Source organism: Pseudophryne corroboree, chromosome 2, assembly GCF_028390025.1.
Source record: "Pseudophryne corroboree isolate aPseCor3 chromosome 2, aPseCor3.hap2, whole genome shotgun sequence".
Taxonomy (NCBI): Eukaryota; Metazoa; Chordata; class Amphibia; order Anura; family Myobatrachidae; genus Pseudophryne; species Pseudophryne corroboree.
In genome coordinates this window covers 312,384,626-312,401,221 of record NC_086445.1, presented here as the reverse complement: position 1 = coordinate 312,401,221, position 16,596 = coordinate 312,384,626, and the positions used below count along the sequence as shown (strand labels likewise).

Here is a 16,596-nt window from a genome sequence, read left to right as displayed (position 1 = left end):
CTGTATTTTTTTCTCGCAACGGAGCGATTAGTCGCTAATGCGCATGCGCAATGTCCGCAGTGCGACTGCGCCAAGTAAATTTGCTATGCAGTTTGGTATTTTACTCACGGCATTACGAGGTTTTTTCTTCGTTCTGGTGATCGGAGTGTGATTGACAGGAAGTGGGTGTTTCTGGGCGGAAACTGGCCGTTTTATGGGAGTGTGTGAAAAAACGCTACCGTTTCTGGGAAAAACGCGGGAGTGGCTGGAGAAACGGAGTAGTGTCTGGGCGAACGCTGGGTGTGTTTGTGACGTCAAACCAGGAACGACAAGCACTGAACTGATCGCACTGGCAGAGTAAGTCTCGAGCTACTCAGAAACTGCACAGAGAAGTATTTTCGCAATATTGCGAATCTTTCGTTTGCAATTTTGATAAGCTATGATTCACTCCCAGTAGGCGGCGGCTTAGCGTATGCAAAGCTGCTAAAAGCAGCTTGCGAGCGAACAACTCGGAATGACCCCCAGTGTGGGGAAGACTTGAAGAAGGTAGGATTTTCGGCAATAGGAGTATCTGTTGCAGGTTGTACCCGGTGCTATCAGGTGGTTATGGGAGAGGCTTTATGTAAAGAGCTTTGTTGTCAGAGAAGAAACCTACATCTATACTATTTATAAATTTGTTAGTTTGTATGTATGTTAGTGATAAACTCGAGAAATACCCAGCTGATTTTGATTGGGTTTTCACTGAAATGTTCCTTGAGGCTCTGCCTCCTGTCAGGACCCTGAGCAACCAGCCAGAAGCCACAAGATGGCTGCCACCCACCTGAGTCAACAGCACTGCAGTCAGGGACATGCATTTGACTGCCAAGCAGTATTAGTTCCCTCAGCGCACTGCACCCCACAACACTGACTGCACCCCTCCCCAATACAGTCGCACATCTTTGTATTGCTGCTTTTGACTAAAATTAAAAAATAAATATATTTCCTAAATGACAGGGTCTCTGGTTTACAGACTGAAGGAATTGGTAAACAAATTAAGACAGACGAGTGAACTAAAAAATAAGAAAGGAAAAAATGTATAATTGTATGAAATGAATACTCACTCGGCAACGACTGGTAGACACTGCTAGTATATACATAAATAACATGCTGGATTGTTAGCATTCAAAGATGTACATTTCAGTCATTCTTCCTGGATTTCCCATAACTTCAATATCTAGATCACATGTATTACAGTTTAGGTTTTTATTTTGTTTTTTTGCTTGTTTTAGGTGAAGAATACATTAAAAGTTTGCTTGCTAATCCGGAACTTTTTGATCGTCTTGCGTATGTGTCTGATGAAAAGGTACATGAAAGCTATCTGTGGGTGCTATGTACTTGCATTATCTTATTAAATGCTCCCTATTATGGCATATTGCTTAGAAGGATAAATCTGTAGTAGACTAACGATCAGCATTTTTAAAAGTATTTTTTATCTTGTATTTTTAGATGACTTAGGTGATAGTAGGAAATGTAGAAAATCGCCTGTTTCTGGCTTTGTTCTCTTCTGGCAGTTGGGCTTCTGTACATCAGCTGTTTTGTATCATGCTTTTTTGTTATTTATTTTATATCTTTCTTAGAATTATCACTCTTGATTTGTAAGGCGCCACAACGCTCTGCAGCACCAGGCAATAGGGAAAAACGGGTGGTATTCATGTGACCGGCGGTCTGCTGACCAACAGTCACATGACCTCCTCCACCATCCCGCCGGCTCAGTATCCCGATGGTCGCCCCTCCCCGCCGGGATCCCGGCGTCGGTATGCTGCCGGGATCCCGGCGTCGGTAAGCTGACCGGCGGTCAGGAGACAGCCGGTCAGCCATACTACACCCGGGAAAAACAGGGAACACAATAAACGGGGACATACAGTGTTGACAAAATGAATGCATACATGAAGGGGGCGATTCAGTTGTTATGTAGATATTTAGCTCCCTGGCTATTCAAATAATTCCTGCGACTGCCACTATTTCTCAGGGGATCAGCAGAGTTAGAATGGGAGACGCTGTATAAGCCCAGCCCCGAAGCTCTACCTGAGGAGGGTACAAGCAGAAATCCATGATAAGTGCTGCGCCTGAGCTAGTTGCAGGAAGTAATTGAGTAACTCAATGGCACTAAACCCAGGTGTTCTATTCCCATGTAACAATTGGATCACCCTTGAAAACAGGAAGGGTAACGAGGGCCCTGCTCATGAGAGAGCTTACACTGTCTTGGGAAGAATGCACAGCTGAAGCAAGAGCTTTGAGTGTGCTGTGATTCATAGAGGATTGAGACATTTGTGAAGGGAACATTAGTGTAGTTGGTATATGCCAAAGTATAATAGAATATACAGTTGTGCTCATAAGTTTACATACCCTAGCAGAATTTGTGATTTTCTGGCCATTTGTCAGAGAATATGAATGATAACTCGCAAACTTTTCTTTCACTCATGGTTAGTGGTTGGGTGAAGGCATTTATTGTCAAACAACTGTGTTTACTCTTTTTCTCTAACGTCCTAGTGGATGCTGGGGACTCCGTAAGGACCATGGGGAATAGACGGGCTCCGCAGGAGACATGGGCACTTTAAGAAAGAATTTAGATTCTGGTGTGCTCTGGCTCCTCCCTCTATGTCCCTCCTCCAGACCTCAGTTTGAATCTGTGCCCGGACGAGCTGGGTGCTACTTAGTGAGCTCTCCTGAGCTTGCTATAAGAAAGTATTTTGTTAGGTTTTTTATTTTCAGGGAGCTCTGCTGGCAACAGACTCCCTGCATTGTGGGACTGAGGGGAGAGAAGCAGCCCTACTCTCTGCAGATAGGTCCTGCTTCTTAGGCTACTGGACACCATTAGCTCCAGAGGGATCGTACACAGGATCTCACCCTTTGTCGTCCGATCCCGGAGCCGCGCCGCCGTCCCCCTCGCAGAGCCGGAAGACAGAAGCCGGGTAAAAGAAGCAAGAAGACTTCGAAATCGGCGGAAGAAGACTCCAGTCTTCATATGAGGTAGCGCACAGCACTGCAGCTGTGCGCCATTGTTCCCACACTACACCCACATACTCCGGTTACTGTAAGGGTGCAGGGCGCAGGGGGGGCGCCCTGGGCAGCAATTAGAGACCTCTTTGGCAAAAGTTTGCATAATATACAGTTGGGCACTGTATATATGTGTGAGCCCCCGCCAAAATTGTACATGAAAGCGGGACAGAAGCCCGCCGTCGATAGGGCGGGGCTTCTTCCTCAGCACTCACCAGCGCCATGTTTTTTCTCCACAGCACCGCTGAGAGGAAGCTCCCCAGTCTCTCCCCTGCAGTTACACGGTAGAAGAGGGTAAAAAGAGGGGGGGGGGGGGGGGGGGGCACATAATTAGGCGCAAAAATCAATATAAACAGCAGCTACTGGGTTAACATTAAGTTACTGTGTTATTCCTGGGTTAATAGCGCTGGGGTGTGTGCTGGCATACTCTCTCTCTGTCTCTCCAAAGGGCCTTATGGGGGAATTGTCTTCAGATGAGCATTCCCTGAGCATGTGGTGTGTCGGTACGTGTGTGTCGACATGTCTGAGGTAAAAGGCTCTCCTAAGGAGGAGATGGAGCAAATATGTGTATGAGAGGGTGTCTCCGTCGACAACGCCGACACCTGTTCGGATATGTGTAATTAAGTGCTAAGGTGAATTTATTGCACAAAAGATTAGATACATTCGATAACTCCCCCCAGTTTGGTCACACCATGGGGGTCATTCCGAGTTGTTCGCTCGCAAGCTGCTTTTAGCAGCTTTGCACACGCTAAGCCGCCGCCTACTGGGAGTGAATCTTAGCTTATCAAAATTGCGAACGTAAGATTTGCAATATTGCGAAAATACTTCTCTGTGCAGTTTCTGAGTAGCTCGAGACTTACTCTGCCAGTGCGATCAGTTCAGTGCTTGTCGTTCCTGGTTTGACGTCACAAACACACCCAGCGTTCGCCCAGACACTCCTCCGTTTCTCCAGCCACTCCCGCGTTTATCCCAGAAACGGTAGCGTTTTTTCACACACTCCCATAAAACGGCCCGTTTCTGCCCAGAAACACCCACTTCCTGTCAATCACATTACGATCGCCAGAACGAAGAAAAAACCTTGTAATGCCGTGAGTAAAATACCAAACTGCATAGCAAATTTACTTGGTGCAGTCGCACTGCGGACATTGCGCATTAGCGACTAATCGCTCCGTTGCGAGAAAAAAATACTGAGCGAACACCTCGGAATGACCCCCCATGTTTTCTCTCTACTATCCCTCTCATTTCTTTCCTCTCTCTTTTCTACAGCTTCTCTACAATGCCATCTAAGATTGCAAATACATTATAGTATGGATAGATGGTGAAAGGATATCAGATGGTTGTCACAGAAACACCTACTAACGCTAGTGCCTTTACTAACCCCCAGCGATGGGGATGATACGCTACCCTACTCTTTAAGGCTATGATGTATTAGACCTTCATTTGTGTCCTGATGATTTTCTTCTTCTTTTGTTAAAATGTGAAGCAATCCTTATACTGTTATACTGTCCTAAATAAAAACAGATTATACAGAAAAAAAAAAGATTAGATAACAGACAAAATCTACCCATGTCTGTCCCTATGTCGCAGAGACCTTCAGAGTCTCTCAATGCTCACTATCCAAAATAATAGACACTGATATCGACACGGAGTCTGACTCCAGTGTCGACTACGATAATGCAAAGTTACAGCCAAAATGGCAGAAAAGTATTCAATATATGATTATTGTAATAAAAGATGATTTGCATATCACTGATGACTCATCTGTCCCTGACACAAGGGTACACATGTTTAAGGGGAAGAAAGCTGAGGTAAATTTCCCTCCTCTCATGATGAAAAAGAGCGGGAATCTCCAGACAAGAGACTGCAGTTTCCCACAAAGAATTCTCAGACAGTATCCTTTCCCCACTAGGGCCAGGATATAATGGGAATCTTCCCCTAGGGTGTCACGTTTGCCCAAAAGGTAGCCCTGACGTAACAGCTATTCTCAGGGATCCTGCAGATAGCGTGCACATTCTGGTACACTACTCAGACCGGCGATTGTGTCGGCATGGGTTTATAGCGCTGTGGCAGCGTGGACAGGTACCTTAGCAGCAGAGATTAAGACCCTAGTATGTGTGTGTGTGTATGTATGTATGTATGTATGTATGTATGTATGTATATATATATATATATATATATTATATATTAAAGATGCTGTCTTAAGAGATAGAGATATATATATATATATATATATATATATATATATATATCATGCCCAAAGGGACATGAGTATACTGGGTCCTAGAGTCAAAGCTATGTCGATTTCTGCTTGACGTGTCCTGTAGAATATGCAATGGACAGATGATGCCGACTTAAGAGGCATATGGAAGGCTGAGGATTGTTGGGAGAAGGGTTCTCGGACCTGGTCTCCACAGCTATAGCTGGTAATTCTGATATTTTGCCTTATATTCCTGCACAGCCTAGGAAAGCACGACATTATCAAATGCAGCCTTTCGAACAAAGAAACAAGAAAGTCCGAGGTGCGTCCTTTATTGCCAGAGGTGGGGGCAGAGGAAAGAAGCTGCACAACACAGCTAGTTCCCAGGAACAGAAGTCCTCCCCGGCCTCTACAAAATCCACTGCATGTCGCTGGGGCTCCACAGGCGGAGCTAGGCCCGGTGGGGGCACGCCTTCGTAAGTTCAGCCACAAGTGGGTTCACTCCCTGTTAGATCCCTGGGCAATAGATATTGTGTCTCAGGGATACAAGCTGGACTTTGAGGAGATGCCCCCTCACCGACGGCCCTGCCGGCTTCCCCCCACGAGAGGGAAACAGTGTTAACTGCAATTCACAAATTGTATCTTCAACAGGTGGTGGTCAAGGTTCCCCTCCTTCAACAAGGAGGGGGTTATTATTCGACCATGTTGTAGTCCCGAAACCAGACTGTTCGGTCAGACCCATATTGAATTTAAAATCCCTGAACATATACCTGAAAAGGTTCAAGTTCAAGATGGAATCGCTAAGAGCGGTCATTGCAAGCCTGAAAGGGGGAGATTTTATGGTGACTCTGGACATAAAGGATGCATACCTTCATGTCCCCATTTATCCACCTCATCAGGCGTACCTCAGAATTGCGGTACGGGATTGTCATTACCAATTTCAGACGTTGCCGTTTGGTCTCTCCACGGCCCCGAGAATATTCACCAAGGTAATGGCGGAAATGATGGTGCTCCTGCGGAAGCAAGGTGTCACTATTATCACGTACTTGGACGATCTCCTCATAAAAGCGAGATCAAGAGAGCAGTTGCTGAACAGCGTATCACTTTCTCTGGAAGTGTAACGGCAACACGGCTGGATTCTATATATTCCAAAGTCGCAGTTGGTTCCTACAGCTCATCTGCCTCTCCTAGGCATGATCCTAGACACAGACCAGAAAAGGGTTTATCTCCCGATAGAGAAAGCTCAGGAGCTCGTGACACTGGTCAGGAATCTATTAAAACCAAAACAGGTGTCAGTGCATCACTGCACTCGAGTCCTGGGAAGGATGGTGGCATCATACGAGGCCATTCCCTTTGGCAGGTTCCATGCGAGGACCTTCCAATGGGACTTACTGGACAAGTGGTCCGGATCACATCTTCAGATGCATCGGTTAATCACCCTATCCCCCAGGGCCAGGGTGTCTCTCCTGTGGTGGCTGCAGAGTGCTCACCTTCTCGAAGGTCGCAGATTCGGCATTCAGGACTGGGTCCTGGTGACCACGGATGCAAGCCTCCGAGGGTGGGGGGCAGTCACACAGGGAAGAAATTTCCAAGGGCTGTGGTCAAGTCAGGAGACTTGCCTTCACATCAACATCCTAGAAACTAAGGGCCATATACAATGCCCTACGTCAAGCGGAGTCCCTGCTTCGCGACCAACCGGTCTGATTCAGTCAGACAATATCACCGCAGTGGCTCATGTAAACCGCCAAGGCGGCACAAGGAGCAGAGTGGCGATGGTAGAAGCCACCAGAATTCTTCGCTGGGCGGAGAATCACGTAAGCGCACTGTCAGCAGTGTTCATTCCGGGAGTGGACAACTGGAAGCAGACTTCCTCAGCAGGCACGACCTCCACCCGGGATAGTGGGAACTTCATCAAGAAGTCTTCATGCAGATTGCAAGTCGGTGGAAACTGCCACAGGTGGACATGATGGCATCCCGCCTCAACAAAAAGCTGCAGAGATATTGCGCTAGATCAAGAGACCCTCACGCGATAGCTGTGGACGCACTGGTGACACCGTGGGTGTTCCAGTCGGTCTATGTATTTCCTCCTCTTCCTCTCATACCCAAGGTGTTGAGAATCATAAGGAAAAGAGGAGTGAGAACAATACTCTTTGTTCCGGATTGGCCAAGAAGGACTTGGTATCCAGATCTGCAAGAAATGCTCACAGAGGACCCGTGGCCTCTGCCTCTAGGACAGGACTTGTGCAACAGGGGCACTGTCTGTTCCAAGACTTACCGCGGCTGCATTTGACGGCATGGCGGTTGAACGTCGGATCCTAGCAGAAAAAGGCATTCCGGATGAGGTCATTCCTACGCTGATAGAGGCTAGGAAGGATGTGACGGCTCAACATTATCACCGTATATGGCGAAAATATGTGGCTTGGTGTGAGGCCAGGAATGCCCCTACGGAGGAATTCCAGCTGGGCCTTTTCCTTCACTTCCTACAGTCGGGAGTGACTTTGGGCCTTAAATTGGGTTCCATTAAGGTTCAGATTTCGGCCTTCTCCATTTTCTTTCAAAAAGAACTGGCTTCTCTGCCTGAAATTTAGACGTTTGTAAAGGGAGTGCTGCATATTCAGCCCCCTTTTGTGCCTCCAGGGGCACCTTGGGATCTTAACGTGGTGTTGAGTTTCCTGAAGTCACACTGGTTTGAGCCACTTAAAACGGTGGAAGTAAAATATCTCACGTGGAAGGTGGTCATGCTATTAGCCTTGGCTTCGGCTAGGCGTGTGTCAGAATTGGCAGCTTTGTCACATAAAAGCCCTTATCTGGTTTTCCATGCGGATAGAGCAGAATTGCGGACCCGCCCACAATTTCTGCCGAAAGTGGTTTCATCCTTTCATATAAACCAACCTATTGTGGTGCCTGTGGCTACTACTGACTTGGAGGATTCCGAGTCACTGGATGTAGTCGGGGCTTTGAAGGTTTATGTAGCCAGAACGGCTAAGGTCAGGAAAACAGAATCTTTGTTTATCCTGTATGCTTCCAACAAGCTTGGGCCGCCTGCTTCAAAGCAAACCATTGCTGGGGAGAGACGGGCTCCGCAGGAGACATGGGCACTTTAAGAAAGAATTTAGTTCCTGGTGTGCACTGGCTCCTCCCTCTCTGCCCCTCCTCCAGACCTCAGTTTGATTCAGTGAGCTCTCCTGAGTTTGCTAATAGAAAGTTTTTTTGTTAGGTTTTTTATTTTCAGGGAGCTCTGCTGGCAACAGACTCCCTGCATCGTGGGACTGAGGGGAGAGCAGCAGCCCTACTCTCTGAAGCTAGGTCCTGCTTCTTAGGCTACTGGACACCATTAGCTCCAGAGGGATCGGTACGCAGTATCTCACCCTCGCCGTCCTTCCCAGAGCCGCGCCGCCGCCCCCCTCGCAGAGCCGGAAGACTGAAGCCGGGTGAGTATGAGAAGCAAGAAGACTTCACAGGCGGCAGAAGACTTCGTGATCTTCACTGGAGGTAATGCACAGCACTGCAGCTGTGCGCCATTGCTCCACACACCTACACATACTCCGGTCACTGTTAGGGTGCAGGGCGCAGGGGGGGGCGCCCTGGGCAGCATTTGGGACCTCATTCTGGCAAATGAACACATATATACAGCTAGGCACTGTATATATGTAGGAGCCCCCGCCAAAGAAATAAAATTTAAGCGGGACAGAAGCCCGCCGCCGAGGGGGCGAGGCTTCTCCCTCAGTACTCACCAGCGCCATTTTTTCTCCACAGCACGCTGAGAGGAAGCTCCCCGGACACTCCCCTGCTGATACTGTAGAAGAGGGTTGAAAAGAGAGGGGGGGCACATAATTAGGCGCAAAAAAAAAGTATATAAACAGCAGCTACTGGGTTAACATTAAGTTACTATGTTATTCCTGGGTTATATAGCGCTGGGGTGTGTGCTGGCATACTCTCTCTCTGTCTCTCCAAAGGGCCTCGTGGGGGAACGGTCTTCAGAAAGGACATTCCCTGAGTGTGTGGTGTGTCGGTACGCTTGTGTCGACATGTCTGATGTGGGAGAGGAACGGGAGCAAATGAATGTGGTGTCTCCGCCGACGGCGCCGACACCTGATTGGATGGATATGTGGAAGGTTTTAAATGATAATGTAAATTCCTTGCATAAAAGATTAGACAAGGCTGATGCATTGGGACAGGCAGGGTCTCAACCCTTGCCTGATCCTATGTCGCAGGGACCGTCGGGGTCTCATAAGCGCCCACTATCCCAAATTGTTGACACAGATACCGACATGGATTCTGACTCCAGTGTCGATTACGATGATGCAAAGTTACAGCCAAAGTTGGCTAAATCACTCCGATATATGATTATAGCAATTAAGGAAGTTTTGCACATCACAGAGGAAACCCCTGTCCCTGACACAAGGGTTTATATGTATAAGGGAAAGAAACCTGAGGTAACTTTTCCCCCCTCACACGAACTGAATGAGTTATGTGAAAAAACTTGGGAATCTCCAGATAAAAAACTGCAGATTTCCAAACGGATTCTTATGGCGTATCCTTTCCCGCCAACGGACAGGTTACGATGGGAATCCTCCCCTAGGGTGGACAAAGCTTTAACACGCTTATCCAAAAAGGTAGCCCTGCCGTCCCAGTATACGGCTACCCTCAAGGATGCTGCTGATCGCAAACAGGAGGGTACCCTGAAGTCCATTTATACACATTCAGGTACCTTGCTCAGACCGGCAATCGCGTCGGCCCGGGTGTGTAGTGCAGTAGCGGCATGGACTGATACCTTATCAGAGGAGTTTGATACCCTAGATAGGGATACTGTTTTATTGACCCTGGGGCCTATTAAAGACGCTGTCCTTTATATGAGAGATGCTCAAATAGACATTAGTCTGCTGGGTTCTAGAATAAACGCTATGTCGATTTCTGCCAGAAGGGTCCTGTGGACTCGGCAATGGACAGGTGATGCCGACTCTAAACGACATATGGAGGTTTTACCTTACAGGGGTGAGGAATTGTTCGGTGAAGGTCTCTCGGACCTGGTCTCCACAGCTACGGCTGGAAAGTCAAATTTTTTGCCTTATGTTCCCTCACAGCCTAAGAGAGCACCACATTATCAAATGCAGTCCTTTCGTTCACAAAGAAACAAGAAAGTCCGAGGTGCGTCCTTTCTTGCCAGAGGGAGGGGCAGAGGAAAGAAGCTGCACAATACAGCTAGTTCCCAGGAACAGAAGTCCTCCCCGGCCTCTGCAAAATCCACCGCATGACGCTGGGGCTCCACTGGCGGAGTCGGGGCCAGTCGGGGTGCGTCTTCGGAATTTCAGCCACATGTGGGTTCACTCCCAGGTGGATCCCTGGGCAATAGAAATTGTGTCTCAGGGTTACAAGCTGGAATTCGAAGAGGTGCCTCCTCGCCGGTTTTTCAAATCGGCCCTACTGTCTTCCCCCCTAGAGAGGGAGATAGTGTTAAATGCAATACAAAAATTGTATCTTCAGCAGGTGGTGGTCGAGGTTCAACAGGGAAGGGGTTATTATTCGACCATGTTTGTGGTTCCGAAACCGGACGGTTCGGTCAGACCCATATTGAATTTAAAATCTCTGAACCTATACTTGAAGAGGTTCAAGTTCAAGATGGAATCGCTAAGAGCGGTCATCGCCAGCCTGGAAGGGGGGGGGATTTTATGGTGTCACTGGACATAAAGGATGCGTACCTTCATGTCCCCATTTATCCACCTCATCAGGCGTACCTAAGATTTGCGGTACAGGACTGTCATTACCAATTTCAGACGTTGCCGTTTGGTCTCTCAACGGCTCAGAGGATTTTCACCAAGGTAATGGCGGAAATGATGGTGCTCCTGCGCAAGCAGGGTGTCACAATTATCCCGTACTTGGACGATCTCCTCATAAAAGCGAGATCAAGAGAGCAGTTGCTGAACAGCGTATCTCTTTCAATGAAAGTGTTACAACAACACGGCTGGATTCTCAATATCCCAAAGTCGCAGTTGGTTCCTACGACTCGTCTGCCTTTCTTGGGCATGATTCTGGACACGACCCAGAAAAGGGTTTATCTTCCGATAGAAAAAGCCCAGGAACTTATGACTCTGGTCAGGAACCTTTTGAAATCAAGACAGGTGTCCGTGCATCATTGCACTCGAGTCCTGGGAAAGATGGTGGCCTCATACGAGGCCATTCCCTTTGGCAGGTTCCATGCAAGGACTTTCCAATGGGATCTGTTGGACAAGTGGTCCGGATCACATCTACAGATGCATCGGTTGATCACCCTGTCCCCCAGGGCCAGGGTGTCGCTCCTGTGGTGGCTGCAGAGTGCTCACCTTCTCGAGGGCCGCAGATTCGGCATTCAGGATTGGATCCTGGTGACCACGGACGCAAGCCTCCGAGGTTGGGGAGCAGTCACACAGGGAAGAAATTTCCAGGGTCTTTGATCAAATCAAGAGACTTGTCTGCACATTAACATCCTGGAACTAAGGGCCATATACAATGCCCTACGTCAAGCGGAGATCTTACTTCGCAATCAACCAGTTCTGATCCAGTCAGACAACATCACCGCAGTAGCTCATGTAAACCGCCAAGGCGGCACAAGGAGCAGAGTGGCAATGGCGGAAGCCACCAGAATTCTTTGCTGGGCGGAGAATCATGTAAGCGCTCTGTCAGCAGTGTTCATTCCGGGAGTGGACAACTGGGAAGCAGACTTCCTCAGCAGACATGATCTGCATCCGGGAGAGTGGGGACTTCATCAGGAAGTCTTTGCCCAGATTGCAAGTCGGTGGGGACTACCCCAAATAGACATGATGGCATCCCGTCTCAACAAAAAGCTACAAAGGTATTGCGCCAGGTCGAGAGACCCTCAGGCGGTAGCTGTGGACGCCCTAGTGACACCGTGGGTGTTCCAGTCGGTATATGTGTTTCCTCCTCTTCCTCTCATATCCAAGGTGTTGAGGATAATAAGAAAGAGAGGAGCGAGAACAATTCTCATTGTTCCAGATTGGCCACGAAGGACCTGGTATCCGGATCTGCAAGAAATACTCACAGAAGATCTGTGGCCTCTTCCTCTAAGGCAGGACCTGTTACAACAAGGTCCCTGTCTGTTCCAAGACTTACCGCGGCTGCGTTTGACGGCATGGCGGTTGAACGCCGGATCCTAGCGGAAAAAGGTATTCCGGATGAGGTCATTCCTACGCTAATAAAGGCTAGGAAGGACGTGACATCTAAACATTATCACCGAATATGGAGAAAATATGTTTCTTGGTGTGAGGCCATTGAATGCTCCTACGGAAGAATTCCACCTGGGCCGTTTTCTTCACTTCCTACAAACTGGAGTGAATTTGGGCCTAAAATTAGGCTCCATTAAAGTTCAGATTTCGGCCTTATCCATTTTCTTTCAAAAGGAATTGGCCTCATTACCTGAAGTACAGACTTTTGTGAAGGGAGTACTGCATATTCAGTCTCCTTTTGTACTTCCGGTGGCGCCTTGGGATCTTAACGTGATGTTAAGTTTCCTGAAGTCACATTGGTTTGAACCACTTAAGACAGTGGAGTTAAAATATCTCACCTGGAAGGTGGTCATGTTGTTAGCCTTGGCTTCGGCTTGGCGAGTACGGAATTGGCGACTTTATCACATAAAAGCCCCTATCTGGTTTTCCATATGGATAGAGCGGAATTGCGGACCCGTCCTCAATTTCTGCCTAAGGTGGTCTCATCCTTTCATATGAACCAACCTATTGTCGTGCCTGTGGCTACACGTGACTTGGAGGATTCCGAGTCCCTTGATGTGGTCAGGGCTTTGAAAATTTACGTGGCCAGAACGGCTAGGATCAGAAAAACAGAAACACTGTTTGTCCTGTATGCAGCCAACAAGGTTGGCGGCCCTGCTTCAAAGCAGACTATTGCTCGCTGGATCTGTAACACGATTCGGCAGGCGCATTCTACGGCAGGATTGCCGTTACCAAAATCGGTTAAGGCCCATTCCACTAGGAAGGTGGGCTCTTCTTGGGCGGCTGCTCGAGGCGTCTCGGCACTACAGCTGTGCCGAGCTGCTACTTGGTCGGGGTCAAACACCTTTGCAAAGTTCTATAAGTTTGATACCCTGGCTGAGGAGGACCTCCTGTTTGCTCAGTCGGTGCTGCAGAGTCATCCGCACTCTCCCGCCCGTTTGGGAGCTTTGGTATAATCCCCATGGTCCTTACGGAGTCCCAGCATCCTCTAGGACGTTAGAGAAAATAAGATTTTAAACCTACCGGTAAATCTTTTTCTCGTAGTGGATGCTGGGCGCCCGTCCCCAAGTGCGGACTACTTCTGCAAGACTTGTATATAGTTATTGCTTACATAATGGTTATGTTATAGTTTCATCGGTCTTGGACTGATGCTATGTTGTTTTTCATACTGTTAACTGGGTAGTTTATCACAAGTTATATGGTGTGATTGGTGTGGCTGGTATGAATCTTGCCCTTGGATTACAAAAATCCTTTCCTCGTACTGTCCGTCTCCTCTGGGCACAGTTTCTCTAGCTGAGGTCTGGAGGAGGGGCATAGAGGGAGGAGCCAGTGCACACCCAGAGTCAAAGTTTTTCTTAAAGTGCCCATGTCTCCTGCGGAGCCCGTCTATCCCCATGGTCCTTACGGAGTCCCAGCATCCTCTACGGACTACGAGAAAAGATTTACTGGTAGGTTTAAAATCTTATTTTTGCTTTATCAGATATTTCTCTGCGCCCAATACTTGCTAGTGCCTGGGTCCTTAAAGCCATTGATGAATGGTTGGCCCAGGTGGTATCTGGCATGCAGTCGGATGACCCATCAGAGGCTATTCAGCTGGCTGAGCAGATCTCCGAGGCTGTCACCTTTGTTTGTGAGGCCTTACTAGACTCTGTCTCACTACAGTCGCGGATATCTGCTCAGGCGGTTACAGCAAGGCGTGCGCTATGGCTTCGTGTTTGGAACGCTGACTGATTCAAAACAGACATTTACAGCGGTTCCATTTGAAGGAGAGTTCCTCTTTGGTTCAAAGCTTAAAAAGATTATCTCTGATACTACAGGTGGTAAGAGTCCGTTTCTTCCAGTTGCCCCTCAGAAGTCAAGAGCGACTAGGTTTCGGTCCTTCCGTACTCAGAGTAGGGGCGGGTTCCAGTTCTTTCGGGCCTTTTCAAGATTTCCACGTAGAGGCGTGTACCGTGGTAGGGGCGCACAAGCACCTCGCAGAGCGGCAGTCAAACCTGCTGACAAACCTGCAGCATGACGCAAGGACTCCCCTGGAGGGATCCTTGGTAGTGGGAGCGCGGTTACTACAGTTCAAAGAGGTGTGGCTCCTGTCGCATCCGGATCAGTGGGTGTCTGGAGTCATAACCCGAGGTTACATTTTAGATCTCGAAGAACCTGTTCCAAACCGTTTCTTCATCACTCCTCTTCCGAGGGATCCCTCCAGACGACAAGCAATAACTCAGGCTACTTCCACGCTCGTGAAACAAGGAGTAATTCGTTCAGTTCCCAGAGCTCAACGCGGTCAAGGGTTTTACTCAAGTCTTTTTCTAGTAAACAAACCGGACGGTTCATTTCGACCCATTTTAAATCTGAAGTGCCTGAATCCTTACCTTTCTGTCCAGAAGTTCAAAATGGAATCGATTCGTTCAATCATCGCAGCCATGGAACCAGAGGAGTATTTGGCATCTATCGACATAAAGGACGCTTATCTCCACGTTCCAATTTGGTCGGGTCATCAATGTCTGAGGTTCGTACTAGGGCCATGGCACTTCCAGTTTCAGGCTCTTCCCTTCGGTCTTTCCACGGCCCCTCGAGTATTTACAAAAATATTGGTTCACGTGGTGGCGGTCCTCAGAGGCCAGGAGATCAACATTACTCCTTACCTGGACGATCTACTTCTAAAAGCTTCCTTGCCGGAACGTCTTCAACTGCACCTACAGCGCACCACGACCACTCTGCAGTCCTTCGGATGGATTGTGAATTTCCAAAAATCTTCCCTGACGCCCTCTCAGGAGATAGTGTTTCTAGGTCTACTGTTCGACACAAGGAGGCAGAGGGTTTTTCTACATCAGGATAAGATTCAGGATCTCAGGTCCAGGATTCGCTCTCTGTTGCAATTGCCGAGGGTGTCGGTTCTCAGATGTATGCAGGTGTTGGGCAAAATGGTAGCAACGTTCGAGGCGGTACCATATGCCAGATTTCATGCTCGTGCCCTTCAGTCACAGATTCTGGTCTCTTGGAATCATATGGGTCCGCATCTGGACTTGCAATTATGCCGACTGTCGGTTCAGAGTTGACAGTCTCTACTTTGGTGGCTTCACAGTCCAAATCTAACCAAAGGAGCACCGTTCACGGTATGGGATTGGATGATGGTCACCACGGACGCCAGCCTCACCGGTTGGGGGGCGGTTTTTCAGTCTCAGCATCTCCAGGAGCTCTGGAGCGTTCAGGAATCAAGGCTACCAATCAACATTTTAGAGTTAAGAGCAATTCGGTACTCTCTAGTTCAGATACAGGACAGTGTCAGGGGTCACCCAGTACGCATCCAATCAGACAACGCAACAGCAGTAGCTTACATAAACAAGCAGGGAGGAACTCGCAGTTGGAGAGCCATGAAGGAAGTCACACATATTCTACAGTGGGCGGAGAAGTGGATTCCGACCATATCCGCAATTCACATTCCAGGGGTAGACAACTGGGAAGCAGATTTCTTAAGCCGCCACACGATACATCCGGGGGAATGGGAACTTCATCAAGAAGTCTTTCTGACCCTGGTGTCTCAGTGGGGAACACCCGACATCAATCTCATGGCATCCCGCCTAAACCGAAAGTTACCTCAGTACGGCTCTCGCACTCAAAACCCTCAAGCAACGCTAATCGATGCATTGACAGCCCCGTGGCAATTTCGTCTCGGATATGTGTTCCCTCCAATTCCCTTGATACCGCGTCTTCTTCAACGCATCTGCAGAGAAGGTCTACCAGTCATTCTTGTAGCACCGGACTGGCCTCGACGTCAGTGGTACACTCTTCTTCACAGCATGGTGGTCTGAGAACCGTTCCATCTTCCTCTACGACCCGATCTCCTCTTACAAGGTCCTTGTCACCATCAGGGTTTAGATCGTCTGGCTTTGATGGCTTGGTTCTTGAATCCAACATTTTAAGAGCTAAAGGGTTATCTTGTCCAGTGGTAAAAACCATGCTTCAGGCTAGGAAGCCTGTCACTTCTCGTATTTATCACAGGGTATGGCGTATTTACATTGCTTGGTGTGAAAGGCGTGGGTTGTCCCCGCACCTCTTCCAATTACCTGGTCTGCTCTCTTTTCTCCAGGAGGGTCTGACTAAGGGACTTTGTTTGTCTTCTCTTAAGGGACAGGTTTCAGCACTGTCGGTACTTTTTCAAAAAAG

The 16,596-nt window shown here is 48.3% G+C and overlaps 1 protein-coding gene across 2 annotated transcripts in view; it reads left to right on the top strand.

The window, feature by feature from the left end:
• The window catches only part of DIS3 (DIS3 homolog, exosome endoribonuclease and 3'-5' exoribonuclease), a 114,222-nt gene that overhangs the window by 39,799 nt on the left and 57,827 nt on the right, over positions 1-16,596 (top strand). For both annotated transcript variants that reach the window (XM_063952929.1, XM_063952927.1), the window contains exon 5: positions 1,248-1,321. In XM_063952929.1, the coding sequence (XP_063808999.1) occupies positions 1,248-1,321 (74 nt within the window). The remainder of the gene's footprint in view (positions 1-1,247; positions 1,322-16,596) is intronic.